We start from the raw sequence: 23,222 nt of genomic DNA, 5'->3' as shown, positions 1-23,222 counted from the left end.
CTCGCAACTTAAAAGCTATTATCTGTTGATTTTTATATTTGACTTTTTTCTAAATTTGGTGTATTCTTTTAAGAATTAAAGATGTACTTTTAAATGATAAATTACACTTATAAGCATGGTTTTTAAGATACTTACTATAAAAATCAATAGATGTAACTTTAAAATTAAATGATAACATAAAAGTTACCCCAACGAAAATCCATGGTATGCTGACGTTATTGAACGTTGTTCTATTTGGTGTCATGGTGTTAAAGCAACACATGATATTATTATAAACCCAAAAAGTTGCAGCCAAAATGAATGTCTAAGATTTAAAAGCTCTCCATTTCTATGTATATCTCCGAAAAGCATAACTAACCAGCCAGCAATGACCCAAATGCCAAAACCCATTCCCAAACAAGAAAACATTAAGTGTTTTGGCTTATGTACTTTATGTGTTAACCACCAATGTACAAAATACCCACCACATCAAACTTAAGAAACCTGAACACTTCTCAGAACTTACTGGTGTAAAAGTAACCTGAAACTGAAATCATAGGGCATCATTTGTACCATCTGTGTTAGAGAATCTCTTCCCCTTTTTTCAAGGCATTCAACTGCCTGGTTTCTCATTTCGTCAGGTAGTTGGAGGCAGACCCAGTCCAACAAAGATTCTAAGTCCTTTGCAAAGTCCAGTAAATACCAGTCCAACAACTTGGGAATTATTAACTTGTTTGATTTTGTGATGCCAACTGAAGCCTGTAAATAGTCTCTCTTTGCTGCTTCTAACTCATCATCAACTTGTGATGCTGTATAAACTCTCACCTAAATGAAAAAAAAGATGATTTGGTATGTCACACTGGTTAAGAAAACAAAAGTAAAAATGTTTTATTAAAAAAGAATGTTTATAGAAATAGAAAAGGCAGGTAATATATATGCTTTCTTTAGCGATGATAATGAAGGGCGAATGAAATGCTTCTTAACTAGTGATGACATTGACAAGCTCCTACATATAAAATATACTCTCTAGTTTTGATTAACAAAAAAAATAACACAATAATCAACATCCTTGTGTAAAATGGAAAAGTGGAATTGGAAGAACATTTTGTTCTTTCTTATAAGGTGTTTGGTTTCATGTTTCGGATGTGATGTTCATAAAGTAATTTTCAAATTTTCAAATCTAAATTTGGGTGCAGAACACATGATATTGGTAACATGCCAACTTCTCCATAAGCATTTGGGATCTGACAAATTTTTCCATAGATACTTCAAAAAGAAAATTGAAATTATTTTCTTCATAATCTAAAATAACTTGTGTAAGTTAATCTATAGAAGCTCTCTTATAATTTTTCTGAATTTTTATTTTTAACTGTGTAGGCTAATTTTAACTTGTGAAAAAATTTAATTTAGTTTTTTCTTCTTGTTTTTCTCCTTCAGAAATGTTTATGGAAAAAATCATCTAAACCGTCCCTAAAGCTCAAGAACATTTAACCGTTGCCCACATAATAATTTTATCATCTAAATTAAGATAGAAAAACATACTGCAGGTGAAGACCAACTTCCACAGGAAAGTGCAAATGTTACTAAGGGCTCAGACCATTCCAGGCCAAATATGCCTGGTGCTTTAACCTCATCATTTTTTGCAGCTTTTGGACACGTCTGTCACAGGAAGCCAAGACGAAATTGAGGTTTTTAGGGCATTTAGAGTAGTATAATGCACATGAACACAAAAATTAAGGAAAGTCAACTTTATTTTCTATGAACTCTAACTTCAAAAGAAAGGACAAGATTATTGCACTTACAAACTTGAGGTGATAAGGCAGTCTCAAGATGAAATGCTCCAGTGTAATTGCATTGAGCAACTGGCCCCCCACTACAATAGTTGCCTGACACATGCATTGCCATGTCTTAGTTAATTAACTTGCACATTTTATATATATATATATAGAAAGGACATTACATACTTAAATAGTGTTTGTAGGAAATAGGTATAAGAAGTTCGGAACTATAATTGAAATGGCCTTTAGCATTACAACCACCTAGCTAATGAATTAATTTCATAGGGACAGTCTGAACATGGTTTAATGTCAGACCTCAGATAACATTAGAACCTATTATAGCATCGGAAGAGACATGGTGAGCTTGAGTCTAATGATTTTTTTCCCCCGTTTTTTTCTTTCTGTAAATGGGATTTATTGGTAGATGACCATAGGGCTCAGGATTAGTATTTTCTAGCAGCATACAAGTAAACTGAACAACCACTAGAAGTTAGACAGAAGGACCAGCAATGCTTCTACTGCTTTGAATATTCTTGTTTAACAACATCATCATTAGCAACAATAACAATAATAATAATGAATGTTGAGAATATAGCGCAAATCATCGTACCTTCTGCATTAATGCTACAACCATTTCTGGACTCTCAGGGATGCCGTGCTCTAAATATGCCTACAACATTGAAACCAAAATCGTTTTAAATGTTTGTTCTCAGCATATTAAGCAAGCTAAGATGACGTCAAATTCAAATTCAAATCTAGAACTAAAAGACCCATTTCTTCCGCCTTGCATTGTAATGAGATGCAGTAAACCAATAGCACAAAGGTGTCTTACATTCATCATGCAGGAATTGTAAATGTTTATCCAGAATGCAAGTTTTTCCTGATGAGTAAGACCCTTCAAGTTGAGAGAAGCTAGTTTCCCGAGTAAGAACCTGAATTTGTCAGCAAGATTAGATAGACACCAATAGTTTCCTCAATCAAAACAGTTAATAACAGTCGATAACTACTTACTTTAATCTGTGGATCAGAAACACAGCATTTGATGCCCGGTTCAGATCAACAGTGGAGGCTTTGACTTCACATAATCTTTTATACGGACCAACATCTCCTGTTTTGGATTCTGAACAGATACCGTAAGGATCACAAAAGTGATCCCTTTCCTTGCCGAATTGGTTGAAAGCTGATGCAGAGCGTGAAGGCGTTTTTGCTTCCCCAATTTTGTCCTTGAATGTACCAATTCTAACAAAAATGCTACTCAAGCACTTGACAATATCCTCTGAAACTCTATTGGGTGTGCTATCAACTTCTGAAACCTTATCATCTGATGAATTTGAAGAACTCTGAGCCCTTTCATGGTCTACTAATCTCCAGTCCAACTGAGCAAGCAAAAGAAAAAGCAATGTTGTTGAATGGACAGAACGATAAATACTAAGCACATGTTTGGTTCAGCTTAATTTAAAGAAACATTCACTTATTATGTTAGCTGTAACAAATAAGCAGTTCCAAACCTCAAGTGACTAATTGAAATAACTTTGAAATTGGTATTTGTGAGGTTGTCATACAGTTACCTGTAACCTCAAGTGATCCATGCACTTCTCAGGTGTTTCTTGTTTGAGCGGAGATTTCTTTATTGGAGAAGTAACTTTGGCTGTAGTTTTCTTCTCCGGTGATTGCTTATCCTTCACAAAGTTACCAAATGATCGATTCTCTTTTCCCCTTCCCTCTTCTGGAATAGATGAGAATGAATCTTGTTTTCTGTGCAATTGCTTTCCATGGACTAGCTTCCCAGTGTGTTCATTGATAGTGTCAGAAGAGAACAATAGCTTTCTGCTGGAAGCACTTCTGGCAAGAGAAGCATGAGGCCTACCCATCATAGTTGAATTGAACTCACTTTGAGACATCGATTTTGATCTCTGATGCTTAGAACTCCTGATGGTGTTTTGGTCAATAAGGTCATTCAAATTCTCTGCATTCCTCTTGGAGGAAATGAACACAGCTTCCTGATATAAACCTTGACGAAAGTTCACAACCTGCTCTTCAAGTCTAACCACCTCCTCCTCCAACACTGCTACTTCAGCCAACAGCTCCAATGTCTAGAACAAGTACACACATTCCTCATTACTCTCCTTGTATTCATAAATCAGCACATCACCAATAAAAAAAAGTAACAAAAATTCAAGTAAATTCCTTAAGTATTTCTCCTATCGCTATTCTAAAGCTTCACTTCAATTTCCTGTATGGTATCATCATTTAATGCAAAACTTTATTCCACACATAATTGAGATAAAACTTAAATTAATTAAAAAATAATGCCAGCAATACTTAGAAAACCATATTAAGTTTTAATGATAAAAAAAATTAGTCTGCAAGTACTATAAGTCAAACAAGAGGAATTGAGTCTAGCGAAAGGAACCAATCCCTCAACATGACAAATTAATATTTGAATGTCCGCTGGAAAAAGGTATTCACATTAAGTATCGAACAGTATCTTGATCGTGATTGATACAATGAAAAAACTCATCGCGTGAAACTGATGGGGTTTTTGGATTTCCTTTCAAACAATCCAAACTTAAGTCCATTTTAATTCACTTTCTTTCATACTTCTCCATTCCAACTGACTTGGAATGTGTATTAACAATAAAACACACAGTTAATGTGTGTGATTAAACAACAAGAGAGAGAGAGAGAGACTAACATATGGAGGAAGATAAGGAGGAAGACGAGGCAGAGATCCCAAAGGCCTTGTGAATGCTCTTTCTAAAGCTCTATGAACATTCTCTTCATGTCTGAGCTTCCTCTTCAACTTATCTACCTGCATTTGCACCAACCTTGAAAACATGAAGGGCTAGTGATTTTGCATAACGAACCAAAAACTTGGATGAAAGAAAAAAAGGAACATAATGTGAAAACAAGGTTTGAGGAAGATTCAAAGTACATCTTGAATCAAAGCCATCTTCCTTTCTCGATTGGATCGGCGCCCATTCTTGAGCCCACCCATTGTTTTCTTCCCTCCCGTTTCCATCTTCCCCTGATTACCACATTCGCCAATAAGCAAATCATCATAATAAAACTCAATTTCCCCCACTCGAAAAAGTACACTAAAGTAAACACAAAAAATAAATAAAACAATAAAGTATTCGTTTCGTAAGAGAAGCTGAAGAACCCAGTTTAGATTTGGATCAAAAGCGCACACCTTTTCTCATCATTTAACAAGAATCATTCCCAAACTGTTAAAGCGGCTCATAGTCTATGCTTCAAAATGAAGTTTTTTTTTTTTTTTCGAAACAGAAAAAAAGAAGAATGTAGGAGAAGAAGAGGAAGAAGAAGTTACTTTAGAATCTTTTAAAGGAGGTTTCACTGAGTGAAGAGTGCTGCGTGTTCTGCTATTCATTTCTCGTTCAACTTTCTCGTGAAACGAGAAAAAGAAGAATGAAATCTGGTTCAGAAGAACAGGGTTACCAAATTGCAAAAGCGGGAAGCATTGTGAGACAGAGATGAAGGTGGTTTCATACAATTGAGGGAGCGGGAAATGTGAGTTTTCTGCAAAAAGATTTTTTTTTCCTTAAGCTTTTGTGTGCAATAAGAATAAAAATAATAATATTGTTGTTGTTGCTATGACAAATCTTGAACAGAGTGAAAGATGGTAAGAAAAGGGCAGAGCAACATAAGAAGAAGCAAAACGACTAGGTTGTCCAGTTTCTTGCTTCCTCCAAGTATAGCCTTCCACTTGGTTTCAGTACCTACCACCAACCAACCTCTTTTTTACTCAAATTAACCATTAAATTTATATCAAATAAATAAATAAAACGCCAAACCAATTAATAACATACCGTCTTTTTTCTACTTATTCATTATAACTCTTTTCAACAGTGTAAAGACCATTCTTTTCTGATGATAAAGATAGTTGAATCACAGATTATAAGTTTATTGATTTTTATAATACTTATTCTGAAAATTATATATTACTTTTTAATGAATTGATTCTGTAAAAAAAATTATATATTACTTTATATCTGGTAAGAAAGTTAGACTCTTGAATAATTATTAGTTTCTTGAAGCATTAATCTCTAGTTCTTAATGAAGAGATACCCATGTTAAAAAAGTGTTTCCTTTTTTATAAAAAGAAAATCTTTTCTAACCAAATATTATTATGGTATATTTTTCTTAATACTTAAATCTACTACGTATCAGAAAATGAAGTAAAAACTTCTGATTAAACTCTGAAAGAATCTTGGGTTGATTTATGTGGTAATAAAAATGTATATTTTTTTTTATCATATATGGAGCATTGTTTGTGATGGGAATATTTAATTTGCTTTGGGAGCATGCTTTGAGAGTGGGCATGGAATTTGATGCATTGCAGAGAGTGTGTTTGTGTGTGTGAAAGAGAGAGAGATGGTGGAAAGGAAAAGGGAGAGAGAGGATATGAATACACTTTTTGCCTTTGGCATTGTGTGTGAATCGTGAAAGTGAGGGTGACAACCCCCTCTCATAATGAATTAACGTGCTACCCACCTTCTTCCTCCCTCTTATTCTCTCTCCTCTCTTCTCTTCTCTTTTTCTCATTCTCTTCTATCCCACATTTCCCACATTAACTTCTTCATAAGTTTCAAATATTACTATTAATATCATTATTCATGATCTACTCTCTTCACTTTCCTTTTATTCCACTTTCTTAATTCATTGAACTTATTGGTAAAATGATTAAAAGTCTAGACTAATTCTCACCCCAAAGACATCAACTTTTTACTAATCACCACTTTATTATGTTTTTGCCATTGAAGTTCAACTCAATGTAACGTGTGTCAAAGTGAAGTTTAAAATGGCTTAAACAAGTTTGATTGAAATCCATTTTTTTCCTATCACTTTCCATGCTGAAAGGTGAAAACTCCCTACTTTCACTTTAGCTTTGGTAAAAAAACAAAAATTTGGAAAGAAATGAAAAGGAGAAGAAAGTGAAAGAAAGAGTGGAGTGAGGTTTGTCGGGGCATGTGATAACAACCAAACTTTGAAAGGCATCGTCCTTAAGTAGCATGGCAAAAGTGCAGAGGGTCCATCATCAACTAAATACTTCATCGGATTAAATGTCTTTATATTAATTAATCATAAGCAGAATCATTAATGAAGCCATTTCCATTTCCTTACGTATATCCTGGATCTGCTTCATACCTTATTCAAAATCATTAACTAAACTGCCTTTTGAGGTAAGCAAGCCAACGTGCTATTTAATAACAACACATTTTTTTATTTATTATACACTTTTTCACTACAGTACAAATTCTTAGTTATCAATCCCAATTAGAGAAACACGTAATTTAAACAAACAAAAGCACTTTTTTTTATATTCCTGAGTTATTTTACTAAAAGTTTTTGGTATCATTTGGTACATTCTTAATTAATGATAAACTATGAGTCAAACCAAGCTCCAGCTTTCTCTGCCGCAACCTGTAGTCTGTTTTTTCTTAGCTCTCTCTGTATATAAGTAATCACTTCATTCCATAATATATAGGTGTAAAGTGCAATTTTAACTCTCTCTCTCACTCACACTCTCTCTCTCTCTCTCTCTCTCTCTCTCTCTCTCTCTCTCTATATATATATATATATATATATATATATATTATTGGTAATTTGCAATCAATAGGAAACTTTTGAGTTTTAAGCTGGACAACTACATATATATCAATTTTTGGTGGGAATTGTTGGAAGAAGATTATGTGAAGTGAATAAATATAAAGATGCTACTTGCTTATCATATCAAAGTGAAAGATGTCAATGACACCCCACTTTAATTCTTATAAGGTGGATAATGTTGTATGCATGAAAAACTTTTGACCTGTTAGTGTAATAATTTGCCTCACAAACAATGTGTCTTATAGGATAATTACTAAGTTGTTGGATAGAAGAATTTGTCTGGTGATGTAAAAGATAACATTATTATTATTGTGAAACAAAAATCCAATCAACAGAAGAAACTGCAAAGAATGAATGAGAATTAAAATTGACTTTTGAGAAGACTTACCAGTACATCACATTTCATTGGCATACCCAACAGTCTTGTGTTCCTCCTTTTGTATTGTGTTTCTACTCACTCATTGTGTTTTTGGAATAGTGAGGCCTGTGAGAGTTTTACTACTGGAGTAGTACTCTCTAAGGATCTAAATATAAAAAAATATAAATTTAAAACTAATTAACTATATTTTTTCAAAAGTATCTTTATGTTGATTCAAATATATCAACTATAATAAATATGATTAAAGATAGTTTGTAAATGATTTTTTATTTATTTAACTTACATTTTTTCACCAATAATTACAAGCCGATAATACCAGTTCCTTAAGCCATTTATCAAATACGTTGGTAGAATGTAAGAAAAACTGCAAAAGAAGATACTGCAGTTTTTGAAGTATTGAAGTGTTTATTACCTTGCACGTAATGAGTGAAACATAAGGAGGCAATCCATTTAACGTATATCTTATTCTCCAAATGTCAAATTGCAAATAATTTATGGGTCGTATTGGAAACATGTGATTAAGATTGGAGACATGATTAAGAAGCAAGCAACGTGGTCAGTGTCTCTACTCGAATGCTCCAATATTTTTACATTTTTTATTAGTAAATACAATTCACAATTAATTAATATTAATGTTATCAATTAACTATGTGCTCTGCCACAGATTCTTGTTTCTTGCTTCTGGAAATGTTTTATGTTTGGTTATCGGTTGTGCTGATTACTGCAAAACAAAATTTGAAAATAATAATAAAAATTAAATATATATATATATATATATATCTTAAAAAACTATGACCGACTCATGTAAGAAAATCATGAAATATAAATAAATTTTAGAGACTAAGAATAATTAGTTTCTATAGTGACTAAATTAGAGACCATTTTAGAGACTAAAAAAAATTTTGGTTTCTAAATTAGTTTCTAAATTGATATCTAATTAGCTATCAAGGTTTTAAATACTAATTATTTATATTCTAAATTTGGTAGCAAAAACTTTCCTTCCCACTCCTCAAACTTTCATATCCCTTTCAAATCTTTCCACCAAAGAGAGACTTTAGTGTTATTGTCCCTCTACTTTATGGTAGCTTTCTTTTAGTTGTTAAATTAATATGATTAGCGTAGTCTAACGCTAGAGATATGATAATATAATTATGATCAGATAACTCCAAGTCGTCTCCCAATGAATCCAACCATATAATAAGTCATTATTAAGAGCTTAATCATAATAAAGTATTAACATACAACAAATCATTGTTAGCACATTTTATTCTAAGATAAGAACTACAAATCCATCTTCCAAAATAAAAATAATGTGTATATAAAAAGCTAACAATTGTGCAACAAAATCATTAAATAGTAACCAAATTTAAAGACAAAAAGTAATTAGTCACTATATTAACTAAATTAGATACTAATTTAGAGACTAAAAAATTATTTATATTTAAAGTGGTTCTATTATTAATAAAAATTATAAAATGGTTTCTGAATTGGTATCTAAAAAATTTTAAATTAGTATATAAAAAACTAATAGAGACTAATTTAAAATATAAAGTAGTAAGTAGTTAAAACTTTAGTAACTAATAGCTAAATACTAATTTAAAAATATTATATAAATTTTTATTAATAATAAAAACTACTTTATGTACCAATATTTTTTTAGTTTATAAAATTGTCTCTAATTTAATTAAATAGTAACTAATTATTTTGGTTTTTAAAATTATTTTTTATTTAATTATTTTCATGTAGTGGAATTCGTGATAGAATTATTGGTCCATTGCCATTTATCATCCTTATTTGTTTTTATTTTATTTATGGGGTTAGAGTGGTTATTATTATTTTGTTTTATGTTTGTATACATGTTGAAGCATTTTAAGTATTTTTTATTATTTTATTTTTTCTGAAAATAATTACCCTCATTTTATTAAAAGAAACAATAGATAATAATGTCTGAAACATATCTATGAAGCTCGGACACTCCTCTTAAATGACGTGTCCGTGTCAGATACACGTGTCGGACACGACACTCGTATGACACTTATCGGTTAAGTGTCTAATTTAAAAATATTTATTAGATTTCTGACAATTTTGATATAGGTCTAACACAATTTTAAAAAGAAAAAATACATTAATTTTTTAAAAACTCAAATTTATTATATAAATTATTATTATGATTATAAAAATAAGAAACAAATTCTTTTTAACCAATCATAAAAATATATTTTTGTTAAAAAAAAAACTGAAACATACTTAATGCATACGTATCTCTATCTCTGTCTCCGTGTCTCGATGAGAGTGTCTCTGAAAGTGTTGTCATCCACATACTTATATGGAATAGCTAGAGAAAACGTTAATATCTGAAAGTAACTTGAAGAAAATTATGACTATACCCTTTTACAAATACAAAATATTGATACATATAATAAAGGCACATTAAAAATTATTTTTGTCATGTAAAAGAGTTCCTTAAATTTTTCCCAAAGGAAACTATAGCAGACAGCATAAGGTGTTAGGGAAAAAAAGGCACATGTACTTTATATATTTATTTCAATCAAATCAGTGAACAATAACAACTGTAATATGGGTAGACCAAAATATATATATATATACAAACTACAAAAACAACTGTGATATGGCCAAGAAAACAACTACAACAGACAAACATAAAAGAACGTATCGGTAGATGTTTGCATTTAATATGATGCTTACATTTAATGATGCAACTCTACATTTATATACACCACTCTATCTTATTTATCTGTTGAGTTTCAAAATAACTTTATTTCTATTTAAAACTATTATAATACTAATTATTTGTTACCTATATCCCTATTTCTTCTTAAGTTTTAAATGTTTTATACTCATACATACAAAAAACATATTAAAAAGTTAATATTAATAATAATAATATATGTAATTTCATTGTTTAGTTTGCGTGATATCCTCCTAAGTAGACATATTAAAAAGAATAGAAGGATATATTTAATTATATATTAGTAGTAGTAACTAAAAGCAAAGGGCAAAGGCACGTGGTTTGAGTTATAAGCATCTCTGGTAAAGTGTATTTAATGTGTGGTTCAACGTTTGAGCATGCATTTCTGGCAAAGTTGCACGCTGCATTCACTATCTGTCTCCTTATCATAAGCCAACTACGCATGTAATGTAACTCAGCTTTTACTACTCAACTCATCAAACATTATTTCAGTTACCTTTGTCAGGTGGAGGCAAGTTTAATCAAGAAAAAAAAATTACTGAGTTTATAATAATATCATCTATTCAAATAAGATTGCTCAAGTAATTATCGGATTTTACGTAAATGGTATAATTTATTTTGGATATTACAAAAATAGCAGATTCAATATTTATTATAGAAATAGAAAATTTGTGTTTATGGAGTACAAGTTTATTATTTACATTAATGATTTTATCTAAATAGAAAAAGTTATACTAAAATTGTTAAATAGTTCACATAATTTTTATTTTGAAAATTTAAAAGAAGAACTCGTACTCAATATAATTTTGACTAACCTTAATTAACATAATTATATTTATTTTAATTAAAGCTGTCATAAAATTTGACAATTTTTTAGTGTAAAAAAATTACACTAAAATGGTACATTTGCCAATAAAAAAACACTAAAATCTTACATGACTATGCATATTTATTTGTAATTTTTGTATATAATTTTTTTTTATATTTATAGAATGATGTAATTTAGAGCAATCACTACAAGAAAAACATGAAATATAAATCAATTTTGGAGACAAAAAATAATTAGTTGCTATACTAACTAAATTAGAGACCATTTAAAAACTAAAAAGAAAATCACTAGTATGCTGATCACTTAAAATAAACACTTTACTTTTTGTGTAATTAACACATAAATAGTTATTGGTCTCACCTAGGCTATTTTGAGACTTTAAATTTTGTTTAATACATAAATAGTTAACATTGGTCCGACTTAGGCTATTATGACAAACTAACGATGAGCGAGAAATTAGATATGTTATTAAAGAGACAATGAGAAGAAGGGTGATATTAAGAAATTGTACGATCATGATAAATAATACAACATGGACCAAGGATACGAGGTTAAAAGTAGGTTACGGCAAAACATTAATAACAATATTTTTCTTTACCAATTTATCGAAAAAACATATGGGGAAAAAGGAAAAGAGAAAATATTTCATAAATGGAGTTTTATGGAGGTTACACACCGAAACAAATTTGTTAGAGACTAGAACGATTTAATGTCTAACAATTTAGGAGTACTAAATGATCCTTTATTTTAATGATAATAAATATGTAAACATTAAATCGGTTATTTTTTAGAAAGATATTATTTTTCACATATACATGTGCACGCACATGTGTGTTATAAACAATAAGTTAATGTAATTGCACATCTATAAATACTTTCTATAAAAAAAATTGCACATCTATAAATACTTTCTATAAAAAAAATGGATAGGATACAAATTGGAACCTATAAATTGAAGGTAAACCTACCTAGGTTTTTATCAAGAAGGAAGGAAAAATGAAGAAAGAGAAGAAGAAGGAAAAGGTAGGAGGAGGTAAGATATGGTAGTTGGAAAAAAAGTGCACATAAATATTGTACATAAATTATTGAGAATTGGGGAGGGGGATTTTCGTTAAAGAAGTGAATATAACGAACAAAACAATATGAAAAGTAAAAAAAAAAACACAAATATTGGCACGAAGAACAAGGAGAAGGTAAAATAATGGACATAACTATAATTTCACATAGATAAGGAGGACATAAAAGGGTTGGAGAATTGCTATATTGTTGGAGTCCATTCACCAATAATAAATATTTTATTCAGGATAAATTGCTAATAGAAGGAATCACAACTATTGAAATGTTCTTCTTGAGAGATGACTTGGTGTTGATCAAGGATTTTATCTTGGAACTGGTGAAAGAAACTAAAGGAATATTTGAGAATATTTTTTTTATCAAATATATTTATGGTTTTCAAGGGATGTGACAAGAGAGAGTTATGCATGGATTTGGTGCATAAGCATTCTCAGATATGCTTGCAACCAATTTTTTTTATATATTTTTTTTAAATTCTCTATTGGTAATATTGGAAAATTCGTTTTAATGGTTTCATCTGCATATCAACAACATCATGGTCAACTATAAACTCGGTTTACAAGGGTAATACTATTGATGTTGCTGCAAACCGATTGATAAAACAGATTTTTGTAGCTACTCAATGCTACACGGGACCAATACAAAACTATTCCTCCTTGTATCATTAATATAACATTGAAACAAAAACGGTGATTCATTAAGAAGATGATTTTCTTGGAGAGAAATGTCTATTTGATTTTTTTTTTAAATCTCAAAATTAATGGTAATGAGATTCACAATTATGAGAAGAAATCTGTTAATTATTAGGGCAATTACATAGTAAAAGACAACTATGAAGGAGATAAGGAGAAAATGGAGTTATTAAAGAGTAAAATATGCGAGAGCATATAATTTGTGACAAGGTTGAGAGAAGAGGCAGAAAATGTTAATGAAAGGGGAAAAAAAGAGAGGAATGTGTTTTTTTTTGGAAAAGATTTATGAAAAAGATTAATACCAATGAATCAATGAAATTTTGTATATAAGAAATCATGGCATTATTTCTAAAAAAAAAATTAAATTAAAAATTTGTGAATTTTTTTGTATAGTACTTAATTTTTTTAATTTTTTATTAAATATAATACTTTCAAATCATACTTAAATTAATTATAGAAGTAAAACATAAAACAAAAATATTCAACTTCAATCATATTTGCAACGGAATCTAGCTAGTTATTTATTTAAAGTACAAATTTAATATTTTTTATGTTTGAATAACTTAAACACATATAATATAATAACAATTATTTTTTATATATGACCAGGAATGATGTGGAATGGACCGATCGATAACTCGATAGAAAAAATCACATGATAAATTGATTATTTTAATTTGTTGGCTTATTTAGGCTTATCCTACCATCCACAAAGGTTAGATATAAAGCAAGTGAGTCAATCTACATATCTTAAAATTTCATTTCAATCCCTAAAAATAAGAGTTAGACTAACCAATCTTATACATCATTCCTCTTCTTCTTACATATAGCTCACGCCTCCATAGCCAATATAGTAAAAATAATCCAATTATTTAGTAAGAGATCTTTTTATGATTAATGAAATTTCATTAAGATATATTTGTATTTATAATTATTTTCAACAAAAATTAGTCCACAATTAATTATTTTTTATTTTTAAAATTGATTTATATTTAATATTTTTTTGACGTAAAAATAAATTAAAATGCTAAATAGTGCATGAGGAGCATATTTGAACCCCAGCATAGACCCAACACTGTTTAATATTTGAGACCATGTACTGTTAAATATTTTTGGCTCGCGTTAATCAAATTTTACTTATTAGTTCTTGAGAGATTTTTCAAGTCTTGAATCAGTTTTTTTCATACTCGAAATATTCAATTGTTTATTTAAATTTAAGGTTCAGTGGTTTGGTGGGTCGATTTACATAGAACACAGTTAATGAAAGTGGACTATGATCCTAAATAAATTTGTCTTGTCAGAAGATTGGAATCTGATAAACCATAAATTTGAGAAGCAGTTTGTTAATTAAAGTATGAAATAAAATGGTAGTAAGCAATGAAAGAAAGGCTTATGACATAAGTAAGGTAAAAGGTTTAGAATGATTAAAAGATGGATTATGAAAGTTGTTTGATCCTTTATGGATGAGGGATGAGTGGGGAAAATGAGGCAGCACACTACACCACCATAAATTTCCGGGCTTATTCCAGAACTATCTATTCACTGACACTGAGGCCTTCACCACATCCAAAAGCATAAAGTGCAAACACCACAACTTAATTCCATGTGATTTGTGGAAAGTGCAAAGACAGCAAGTCACCAATATCTTCTTGTGTTATAAGGAACTATTTTTTTCATTATTATTTTTTGTTTAAAATTCTATATCTCTTTAATAGACTGGTGTACAAAATTCAAATTTCATATCTTGCTTTTCTTTATTAGTATCTTCTTTTTTCTTTATACGAATAATACTTATAAAAAAAAGACTGGTGCTAAAAAGAAAAGTTCTTCATTAATAGCATCCACTCACTTCTTAGATTTATCACTTTAGGGAGGAGTGATTGTGAAGCTACTTGTGCTCTGTTATCCTTTTAAAATATATCTCATATTTCATAAAATCAATTCTTTCACATGAAACCAACAGGACAATAATGATTTCACTTTATCCTTTTCCTTGCATATCTTGTTACAAATTATGTGCTGTGTCTTATCTTATTTTATTTTCTAAAATTAACAAGTGTAAGAATGAATGATTCAATAAAAATAACATGCACATAATATTGCTTTAAAACCAATATATTTTTTTATATGCAAAAATTAAATGAAATAAAACAGAACATTCTAATAGTATTCCAACCTTTATATAAATGCCAAAGAACTCTCACCACCTAACCATATTCTAATACTAGTTAGAAAAACTAGGTTTTTTGACACATCCACCAGTGATTTAAGTGGTGTAAATCTACAACAAAATTCTGCAGAATCCAGTAATAGCATTATCTAATGCACCATTTTTTTTATTGAATAAAAATGGAGGTATTTCAGAGATACCTCAACTTTTATGCAAAAAAACAACGACATCCTTTAACCTACTACTTGCATTGTGAGTTTTAAAGCAGACAACACGAGACATGCAAACATGACGTTTATCCTTGTCCATCTATAAAAACACCATCTCTAACCTGAAACGATCCTGCTCAACCCAATCTCTCCTCTCTAACCTTTCTTTTTTTAATTGACCTCATGCAAACCAATGAAAAGCATGCTAATCATATCTTCGAAATAACCCATGACCAAACTTGCAACTGTGCCATTGTGAAGATTTCCATATGATCTATGCATCCATTCTTAAAAACCTTCTTATTTCTTTATTTTCATATTTCGCCTATAACTGTTACCCACACGCAATACCAGATTCGGTTAACATTTTCGCTTTCCTCGTTCATCCTTAAGTGTGAAAACATCAACTGTAGATCTTGATGAACCACCGTTGTCCTTCCAAACCATTCATAGCGCTTAGACCAGACCAACCATGCTACCCTGCAAGTACTAAAAAGATGGGGGTGTCATCCCTTATGACCATTCTGTTCCGTTCAAGCTCATTCCTTCAATATCTTGGAATATTAACATGTAGCTTCATGTTGCCAATATAAATTTGGTCAAGCTCCTTCTTCGGTCATTCCATGTTTCCCACTTCAAAGAACCTTTCAAATCCAAAATCTTCTTCCTCACCTATTCAACCTAAGTGAGATGAACATTTCTTTCACCCTTACTCATCTTTGAAAGATCTTGATCATGTTGTGCTTCCCAAAGTTACTTGAAAAATTAGAGAGAAAAAAATTGTGATTGTTTGATAATCTTTTCGTTTACAGCCATTGTCGTGAAGACCATCAGTTATTTCACCCCTCATCATGTTTTTTAACTCCATGTGCGTAGTTGGTGGTCGCCATAGGTATGCAAAGATCAACATGATCGCCTAGTCGGAGGGTGCTGAAGTTTTACAAGGACAACATGATCGTCGGTCGATCAACGGGCGATCTCCATGTGCGTAGTCGGTGGTCGCCGTAGGTATGCAAAGATCAACATGATCGTCGGTTGATGAAGCGGCGATCTCCTTAGGTCAACATGATCGCCGATCGATGAATCGACGTCCACTATATGTGTAATCGGTGGTCGCCGATGTTGGTTATTTTTTGGTAGGGTTTTCTCACTTTAAGGTTGTTCTGCTCCAACCATAAAGGTGAGTTTCGCTTGTGGATGATATAGGAAGTCCACTTCTGGTTACTGTATATGGGTTGGGATACCCTTGAAATATCCCCTTTAATTTTATTTATTCATTGCTGATAAAAAAAAATCATATTTTTTAACTGCAAAGTATTAAGTTATAAATCCCTTAAATCCTTAAAATATAAATCAATTTAGATAAACAATTAAATAGCAGCTTCGGAAATATAAAGTCATTCCTAATTCAACACACATGTTAAAGTATTTAATTCATCCTATATATCCTACCATCATTATTAAAATGTTCACATTTTATTATACTCTTTTTGTAAATTTTTTATATAAATTTGAAAAAAAACACAAAATTCTTGATAATTTTTGTATGAATTTTAAAGTTCCACGAAATATTTATTAAAGAAACTGACAAAATATAACATTTTGTAATTTTACTGCTAAATGTGTATTTTCTTAATTTTACCATTTATCATAAGACGTGTCACTTAATTGACATACTTTTAAGAACAAATACTTTAATTCAATCATTGGAGAAAAAAATATTCAGTCTAATTTAATCTCTGAAAAAAGACTGCGCTGAATATCCTTCAAGGTTATAAATTTATGAATTTTATTTCTTCACTTTTTTTTTAATTAACATTTTTAAGAGTTAATTTGGATCACTCATAATTTTTAAAGGACTAAATTAACTTACATTCAATGCTCTAAAAATACAAAAATAAAAATAAAAATGAAGGATTAAGTATATCCTATATAATAAATGAAGGATTAAAGTACATCCTATATTTATTCTTTTTAAAAAAAATAAGCACATTTAAGTCCAATCAGACCCTCCTACTGTGGTGTTTTTGTAGGAAAAAAGATATATAAAAGATAAAGAACTGAGAGAATGAAGGAATGCATGCCGATAATACAAAAAAATGTTAGAAAAATAAAGAGTTAATTAAAATGTGGAGATAATATAATGTTTGTGGAAAAATTAGTATAAACATATCTTAACTCACCAACCTAGCTACTGAAGAATTGGTTATACGAAGATCTTTGCCCAAAGGATCTGTTATCTTAATCCTGCGTGTGATCCAAAGATTATATGTTAAAAATAAAAAGCCTTAGTGCTCTTGTTGTTGTTGGTGTCACACAGAGAAACCAGCTTTGTGTGCCACTGGTGCTCACCTCTCTCTGCATAATATCTTTATATAAAGTCAGTTTTCCACTTTTGTTAACAAAAAGATAGTTAGGTTCTAAATGACAGGAGATCCTTCTCAAGAAATTTGTCCACTCAACCAGATTTTTAGTGACTTATAAATTAAATCCACGTCTATAAGATGAGATATCTTACCACTCTTTTTACCAAGTGGTGAGGTGTAAAGCAAAGAACATAGTTAGTGTTAGAATTGTATGAGTGAATAAATGAAATGTTTTTAGTATTTAGACCTAAAAAACAGTATATGGATCCATTGTAGCATACAGTGGCAGCAGGAGTCATAGTCTGCGCATGCTGTCAAAAGTGGTCCTCACAGATTTTGGACCACCACCTAATAATCCAACTGCATGATGGTCCAACTGAATAGACTTAACCAGTGGTAGATTTCTACTTGTGTAGAGTCAGAGACAACCAACTATACTTTAACCGTTTCATGCAAACTAGGAATATGCATGGCTCAATCAAGAGATGCACATAAGCTTCAATCTCAAAATACAAGTCACTGCTATCTATCGCTCACCAACAAAGATGTTAATAACCTCTGTGTACAACTATATATGCACAAATGCTAAATTTGGATTTTAGTTGTTTGGCAGCTTGGTTGGCAAGGTCAATGTCTTGCTACTGTATTATGCTCGTACATGACAAATCAATTTCTGCCAATTGTGAAGGGAAATTAATGGTCCCAAAACATACAAAGTTGGATGTTTTTTTCTTTTACGTGGAAAAATGATAGAAAAAGGAAACATCTCCAGACTACCAAATAGGTTAGGATGCCAATGACATGTTAAGAATGTTTGCTGTAACTCATCTAAAGGATTCTTATAAACTTCAATTTTTCTACTGATTACATCTGCTTAACTCCTCCTTCTACTAGGCAATGATTTAGCTGTTATATATGGTTTTGTGTTATTGAAGGTTCATCATCAAGAATATAGAGGCATGATGATTCCTCTTTCGTCCCCATCACCCTGCAGGCTTTGAAACAGTCTTATCTTCATATCTGTCCTTTTTAGATGAGATTGAGTTATTGCATGGAAGAGACCTACCTCCTAAGGAAGCCCAATAGCCAGTGGAGGAAGTTACAGCATTTAATAATCAAATCCACACCCAATAGAATGGTAAGTAGTTGAGGGTCTTTCGGTAACATACAAGTCCCATCTCTCTAATCTTTCACCTTTTCTATATAAAATAGGAAATCAAATGAGGAAAACAACATAACACATTTAAGGCTATTTCTTCTTCTGGTATCTATCTAGTTACAAAAAGTCTAAATTGTTCATAACATACAAACATTTCATATTGTATAATTTAAAAATACATTTAAAGACATTTTATATTGTATAATTTGAAAATATATTTTGAATTGTATAATCCAAAATATAAATTTATATTTCATATTATTAAATTCATAATGAATATATTTGATATCTTTAAAAGTATGGGGGTGTAGAAAGAAATCGTGAAAATATAGGAATAAATCGCCTAATGAAAGTTGGTGAAGAAATCATGGAATGGAATGGAGAAAGAAAAGGCAGACGTTCTATTATATAAGACCGATCACATAAAAGCCCTGCAATAGAAGAAGTCAATGGTCATTCTAAAATAAATAAATAAAACTCTATTTTTTACTCTTCGCACTCTTTTATTATATATTATTTTCCATTCCAAAACGCTAAGAATACATTCTAAAAACAATTTCTAAAATTTTGTAAAGAGAAAAAACGTGTGAAATTTTTTTTATAATAAAATATTCTTATCCAATCCAAATTTGTTTGAATATAATATTGGCATGGGAACATTATAAATTCAAAAAATATTTTAAAAATTAAAAAAGATAAAAAATACTATGATTTTTTTATCCAAATTATATATATATATATATATATATATTAGAGATCACATTAATAACGATAAAATCAATTCATAATACATAAATAAATATATAAATAAGTGTAATTCTTATTTTATAAATTAAATTACATTAAAATTTATTAAATTTATTGTGTGACTCATTATTAACTAATTTATAAATATATACTTTCACGTATTAATTAACTTATATTAACATGGAGCTACTTTAAAATTTTCTCACAACAAATGTTGCCACACACAGGTTTACCAAGTTGAACATTTTTTTTTTAATTCTTAACATATATTATACTACTGTCACTTATTTTTATTTGGCAACATTATAGTCTCTTATCTTGTGTATCAAGTTATTTAACAAATTTTGTAATTATATAGCATAAATAAATTAACTTAATTTTTAAATTAGTTTTCAAAATCATTGAAAATATATTCTATTTTAGAAATTATAATTTTGAAATATAATTAAATGTTAACTTTTCAGAATTAAATTCCGGAACGTAACTCTTTTTCCGAGAGGCTGGGACGTAATTTCAAAATAGTTTCCGAATATTTTTTTTTAGGACTTTACAAAATTATAAATATACGTTCCAGAAATTAGTTTGCAGAAAGTATGTTTTTATAAAAAAAAAATAAAACAATACAAAGAGATGTGAAATATTTCGTGGTTAACTTGGGCTCTTTGGCGAGAAAAGAGTGGTACATTAAAATGGGCTTCATGGTTTAGAAATGAACATTTCCTTCTTGTACCTCCATATATTTCTTCTACGCTCACAAATATCAAAAATTTTATTTTATTATTTTAAGATTATATAATTTGAAAGTTATTTTTAAAATTTGGAGATTTAGGGTTTAGAGTTTTATAATGGAGAAGTTTAAAATGACTTTTAAATTGTTTGAATCCAATTTTTTTCTTTGAAAATGAAGTTTAGATTGTGTAATCTAAAACTTAAAAATAGTTTTTACATTGTATAATTTGAATTTTTTTTACATTGTATAAATGTACGAACTTGGAAAATGTCCTTCAGAAAGATCCTTTCTATTATTTTTTTAATGGGTATTATTACTAGCACTCCGAAGTGGCTATTTAGACCTACCTTTTAGAAAAGCTATTTGATGAAAACATTGTTGGGTTCGACAACAATGAAAACAAGCTTTTGGTTGAATGATAATGGATACAAAATAAATATTTATTTCAGATGCATTATTATGAAAGAGAATCATAACTATGTGATATATTATTTATTTGAATAAAATATATTTTAAGTCTTCTATTTTTTTTTAATTCTCGAAAATATTTTTATTATTTTTACAATTTTGTCATTTTCTTAGTGTTATTCTTTTTTATTTGTTATCCTTAATTATAATCAGTCATATTAGAAAATAGAACATTTCGTAGTATATAAGTGGGTGTAAACTTTACCTTATAAGCTAATTTTATAAGATTGAGTTTAATTTAAAGTTCACTTTTTAATACGGTATCAGAGTCATTTAAAGCCTTTTCTAGCCAAAGTTTATTGGTCTTATAAGGCCACCCACACTATCAGACCACTCGTTATTGGGTCATACCATTTATAATATATAATCTCACTCACGAGTTGGTAGCTTCGATGTGAGGGAGGATGTATTGAAGATCCCACATTGACTAGAGATTAGAACATTTCGTAATATATAAGTGGGTGCAAACCTCACCTTATAAGCTGATTTTATAAGCTTGAGTTAGACTTAAAGCCCTTCTTAATAATTAGTTTAGTCTTAGAAATTAAAGTTATTATGAAATAATCAAGATAATAAAGAATAATTTTATTAAGATAATTAGATTATTTTTAGGTGCAATATTTAATCACGTAATGCATTTGTCAATTTACGATTTATTTTAATTTAATATGATTTTAATACTATTTTTATTTTTTATTCATCAGTAACCTTTTAAAATTTTAATTTATAAAAAGATAATTTAATTATAAATAATTAAATATATTTTTTTATTAATCATTTTTATATATAAAATAATAAACACATAATTTATAAAGTAATATAAAATAGTCTTTTTTTACTACACTCAAGATTGAATGTTGTGTACTACTAAACATCTTATTAACTTGATTGGAACTCTTAACTTACGCTTAAAATTTTAAAATGTAGTGATAAACATTTTTGTCCCCCTTAATAATAGTCTCTTTATTTATACTTAAAACTGAAAATTATATATTAGTTTATATTTTACCGACTGATAGTTTCTTCTCTAAAATCATTAAAAGAAATGAAAATATAAGACTCTTTATAAGGATATTGCCTTTATAATTTTATCTACAATAAAAAAATCCTTTTTCACTGTTAAATGTTAATCATATAAAAACTTATACTATTAATAAAACTTTATTCGAATTTACTACTTAGCTAAATCAACGTAATATAATAATAATAAACTAAGTGCTACAAAATAAGAGTCTATTTTTAAATGCATAAAGCCTCTATTATGCCATATCTCATCAAAACCTTTACGGTGTTCGTTGTGCTGGGTAACAAATCTGGGCCTTATCTTTTCTTTGTTTATATAGGAAGAAAAAATGTGATTACGTAAATTTGTAGATGTCACAACAAAGAATATGTTTGGTTTAGTGATTTAAAGATTACAATTTTAGTAAGCTGTCCATATCTTTTTAAAAAGTAATTTGTTTTATTTTTCAAATTTATCAAAGTAAAACAAACAAGCACGAAACAAATTGCATTTGGGCATCGGTTTCAACATTATGAAAATGGTCCAAAAGAACAGAATGTTTGGTTAGATTTAGGCCTAAATGATATGGCATAGTTAGGTGAGATGCTGACTATTATCTTATTTTAGGTTGATATTAGGCATTAAAATCTTGGCTTATGCATTACTCCTAACTTTTTTGTTTCTTTACTTTTTTATTCCAAGCCTACAGAATATATATATCTACCTATTCTTAAACAATGTGCTTAAGATAACAAAAAAAGGAAATGAAAATTTGACAATGGAACGTGTAGACATGCATAGCCCAGAAACGAGATCAATTAGAATCATCTGTTACATAGTTAATTAACATTCAGGCAATGCTACCTTAATAATATTTGTGCTTCAAGAATCTTGCGAGATGATGAGGTTAAGATATTTTTAAACAATGTACCTAGAACTCCACATGGGCATACACAAACATAATTGTACTGTTATAAAATGATAATAAGACAATTATTTTTAATCAATAGTGAGAAGCCAAATATAATATTACTATTGTTTTTTACAAACCAAGCAATTTTGTATTAGCTGATAGATTATAATAGGGCTAATAAGAGTATATTAATTTAACCAGATCATAAGATAGAGCATGCTGCAATTTGTAAATTTGATTAGTTGAAGGTGGAATGGAAGAGTGCTCTTGATGATGGACAATAATGGTCTAAAGTAGAATATATAGATTTGAGTTTAAGGTGCTTACCAGATGGTTCCACTTGGGAAAATGTGTTTTGGATGAATTTGATAAAATGTAGACAAAA

The 23,222-nt window shown here is 29.6% G+C and overlaps 1 protein-coding gene across 3 annotated transcripts; it reads right to left on the bottom strand.

The window, feature by feature from the left end:
* Nucleotides 1–248: 248 nt before the first annotated feature.
* LOC137808314 (uncharacterized) lies at nucleotides 249–5,548 on the bottom strand. 3 transcript variants are annotated; one of them, XM_068609358.2, is made up of 11 exons: nucleotides 5,270–5,548; nucleotides 5,089–5,193; nucleotides 4,693–4,785; nucleotides 4,453–4,569; nucleotides 3,326–3,850; nucleotides 2,769–3,133; nucleotides 2,590–2,689; nucleotides 2,368–2,427; nucleotides 1,782–1,865; nucleotides 1,522–1,638; nucleotides 249–804 (listed from the first exon to the last, which is right to left on the bottom strand). In XM_068609358.2, the coding sequence occupies exons 2-11, from the start codon at nucleotides 5,146–5,148 to the stop codon at nucleotides 502–504; spliced, it is 1,824 nt and encodes a 607-aa protein (XP_068465459.1). In that variant the 5' UTR covers nucleotides 5,149–5,193; nucleotides 5,270–5,548; the 3' UTR covers nucleotides 249–501. The 3 variants fall into 3 exon arrangements, with proteins under 3 accessions (XP_068465459.1, XP_068465460.1, XP_068465461.1); XM_068609359.2 differs by lacking the exons at nucleotides 5,089–5,193; nucleotides 5,270–5,548 and adding an exon at nucleotides 4,951–5,030; XM_068609360.2 differs by lacking the exons at nucleotides 5,089–5,193; nucleotides 5,270–5,548 and having other exon boundaries at nucleotides 4,453–4,585.
* Between the last annotated feature and the right edge of the window lie 17,674 nt (nucleotides 5,549–23,222).

The sequence above is a fragment of the Phaseolus vulgaris genome, chromosome 3 (genome assembly GCF_051622355.1).
Source record: "Phaseolus vulgaris cultivar YP4 chromosome 3, ASM5162235v1, whole genome shotgun sequence".
Classification (NCBI taxonomy): Eukaryota; Viridiplantae; Streptophyta; class Magnoliopsida; order Fabales; family Fabaceae; genus Phaseolus; species Phaseolus vulgaris.
The sequence above is the reverse complement of the archived record's forward strand: the minus strand, read 5'-3'. Positions and strand labels throughout refer to the sequence as shown.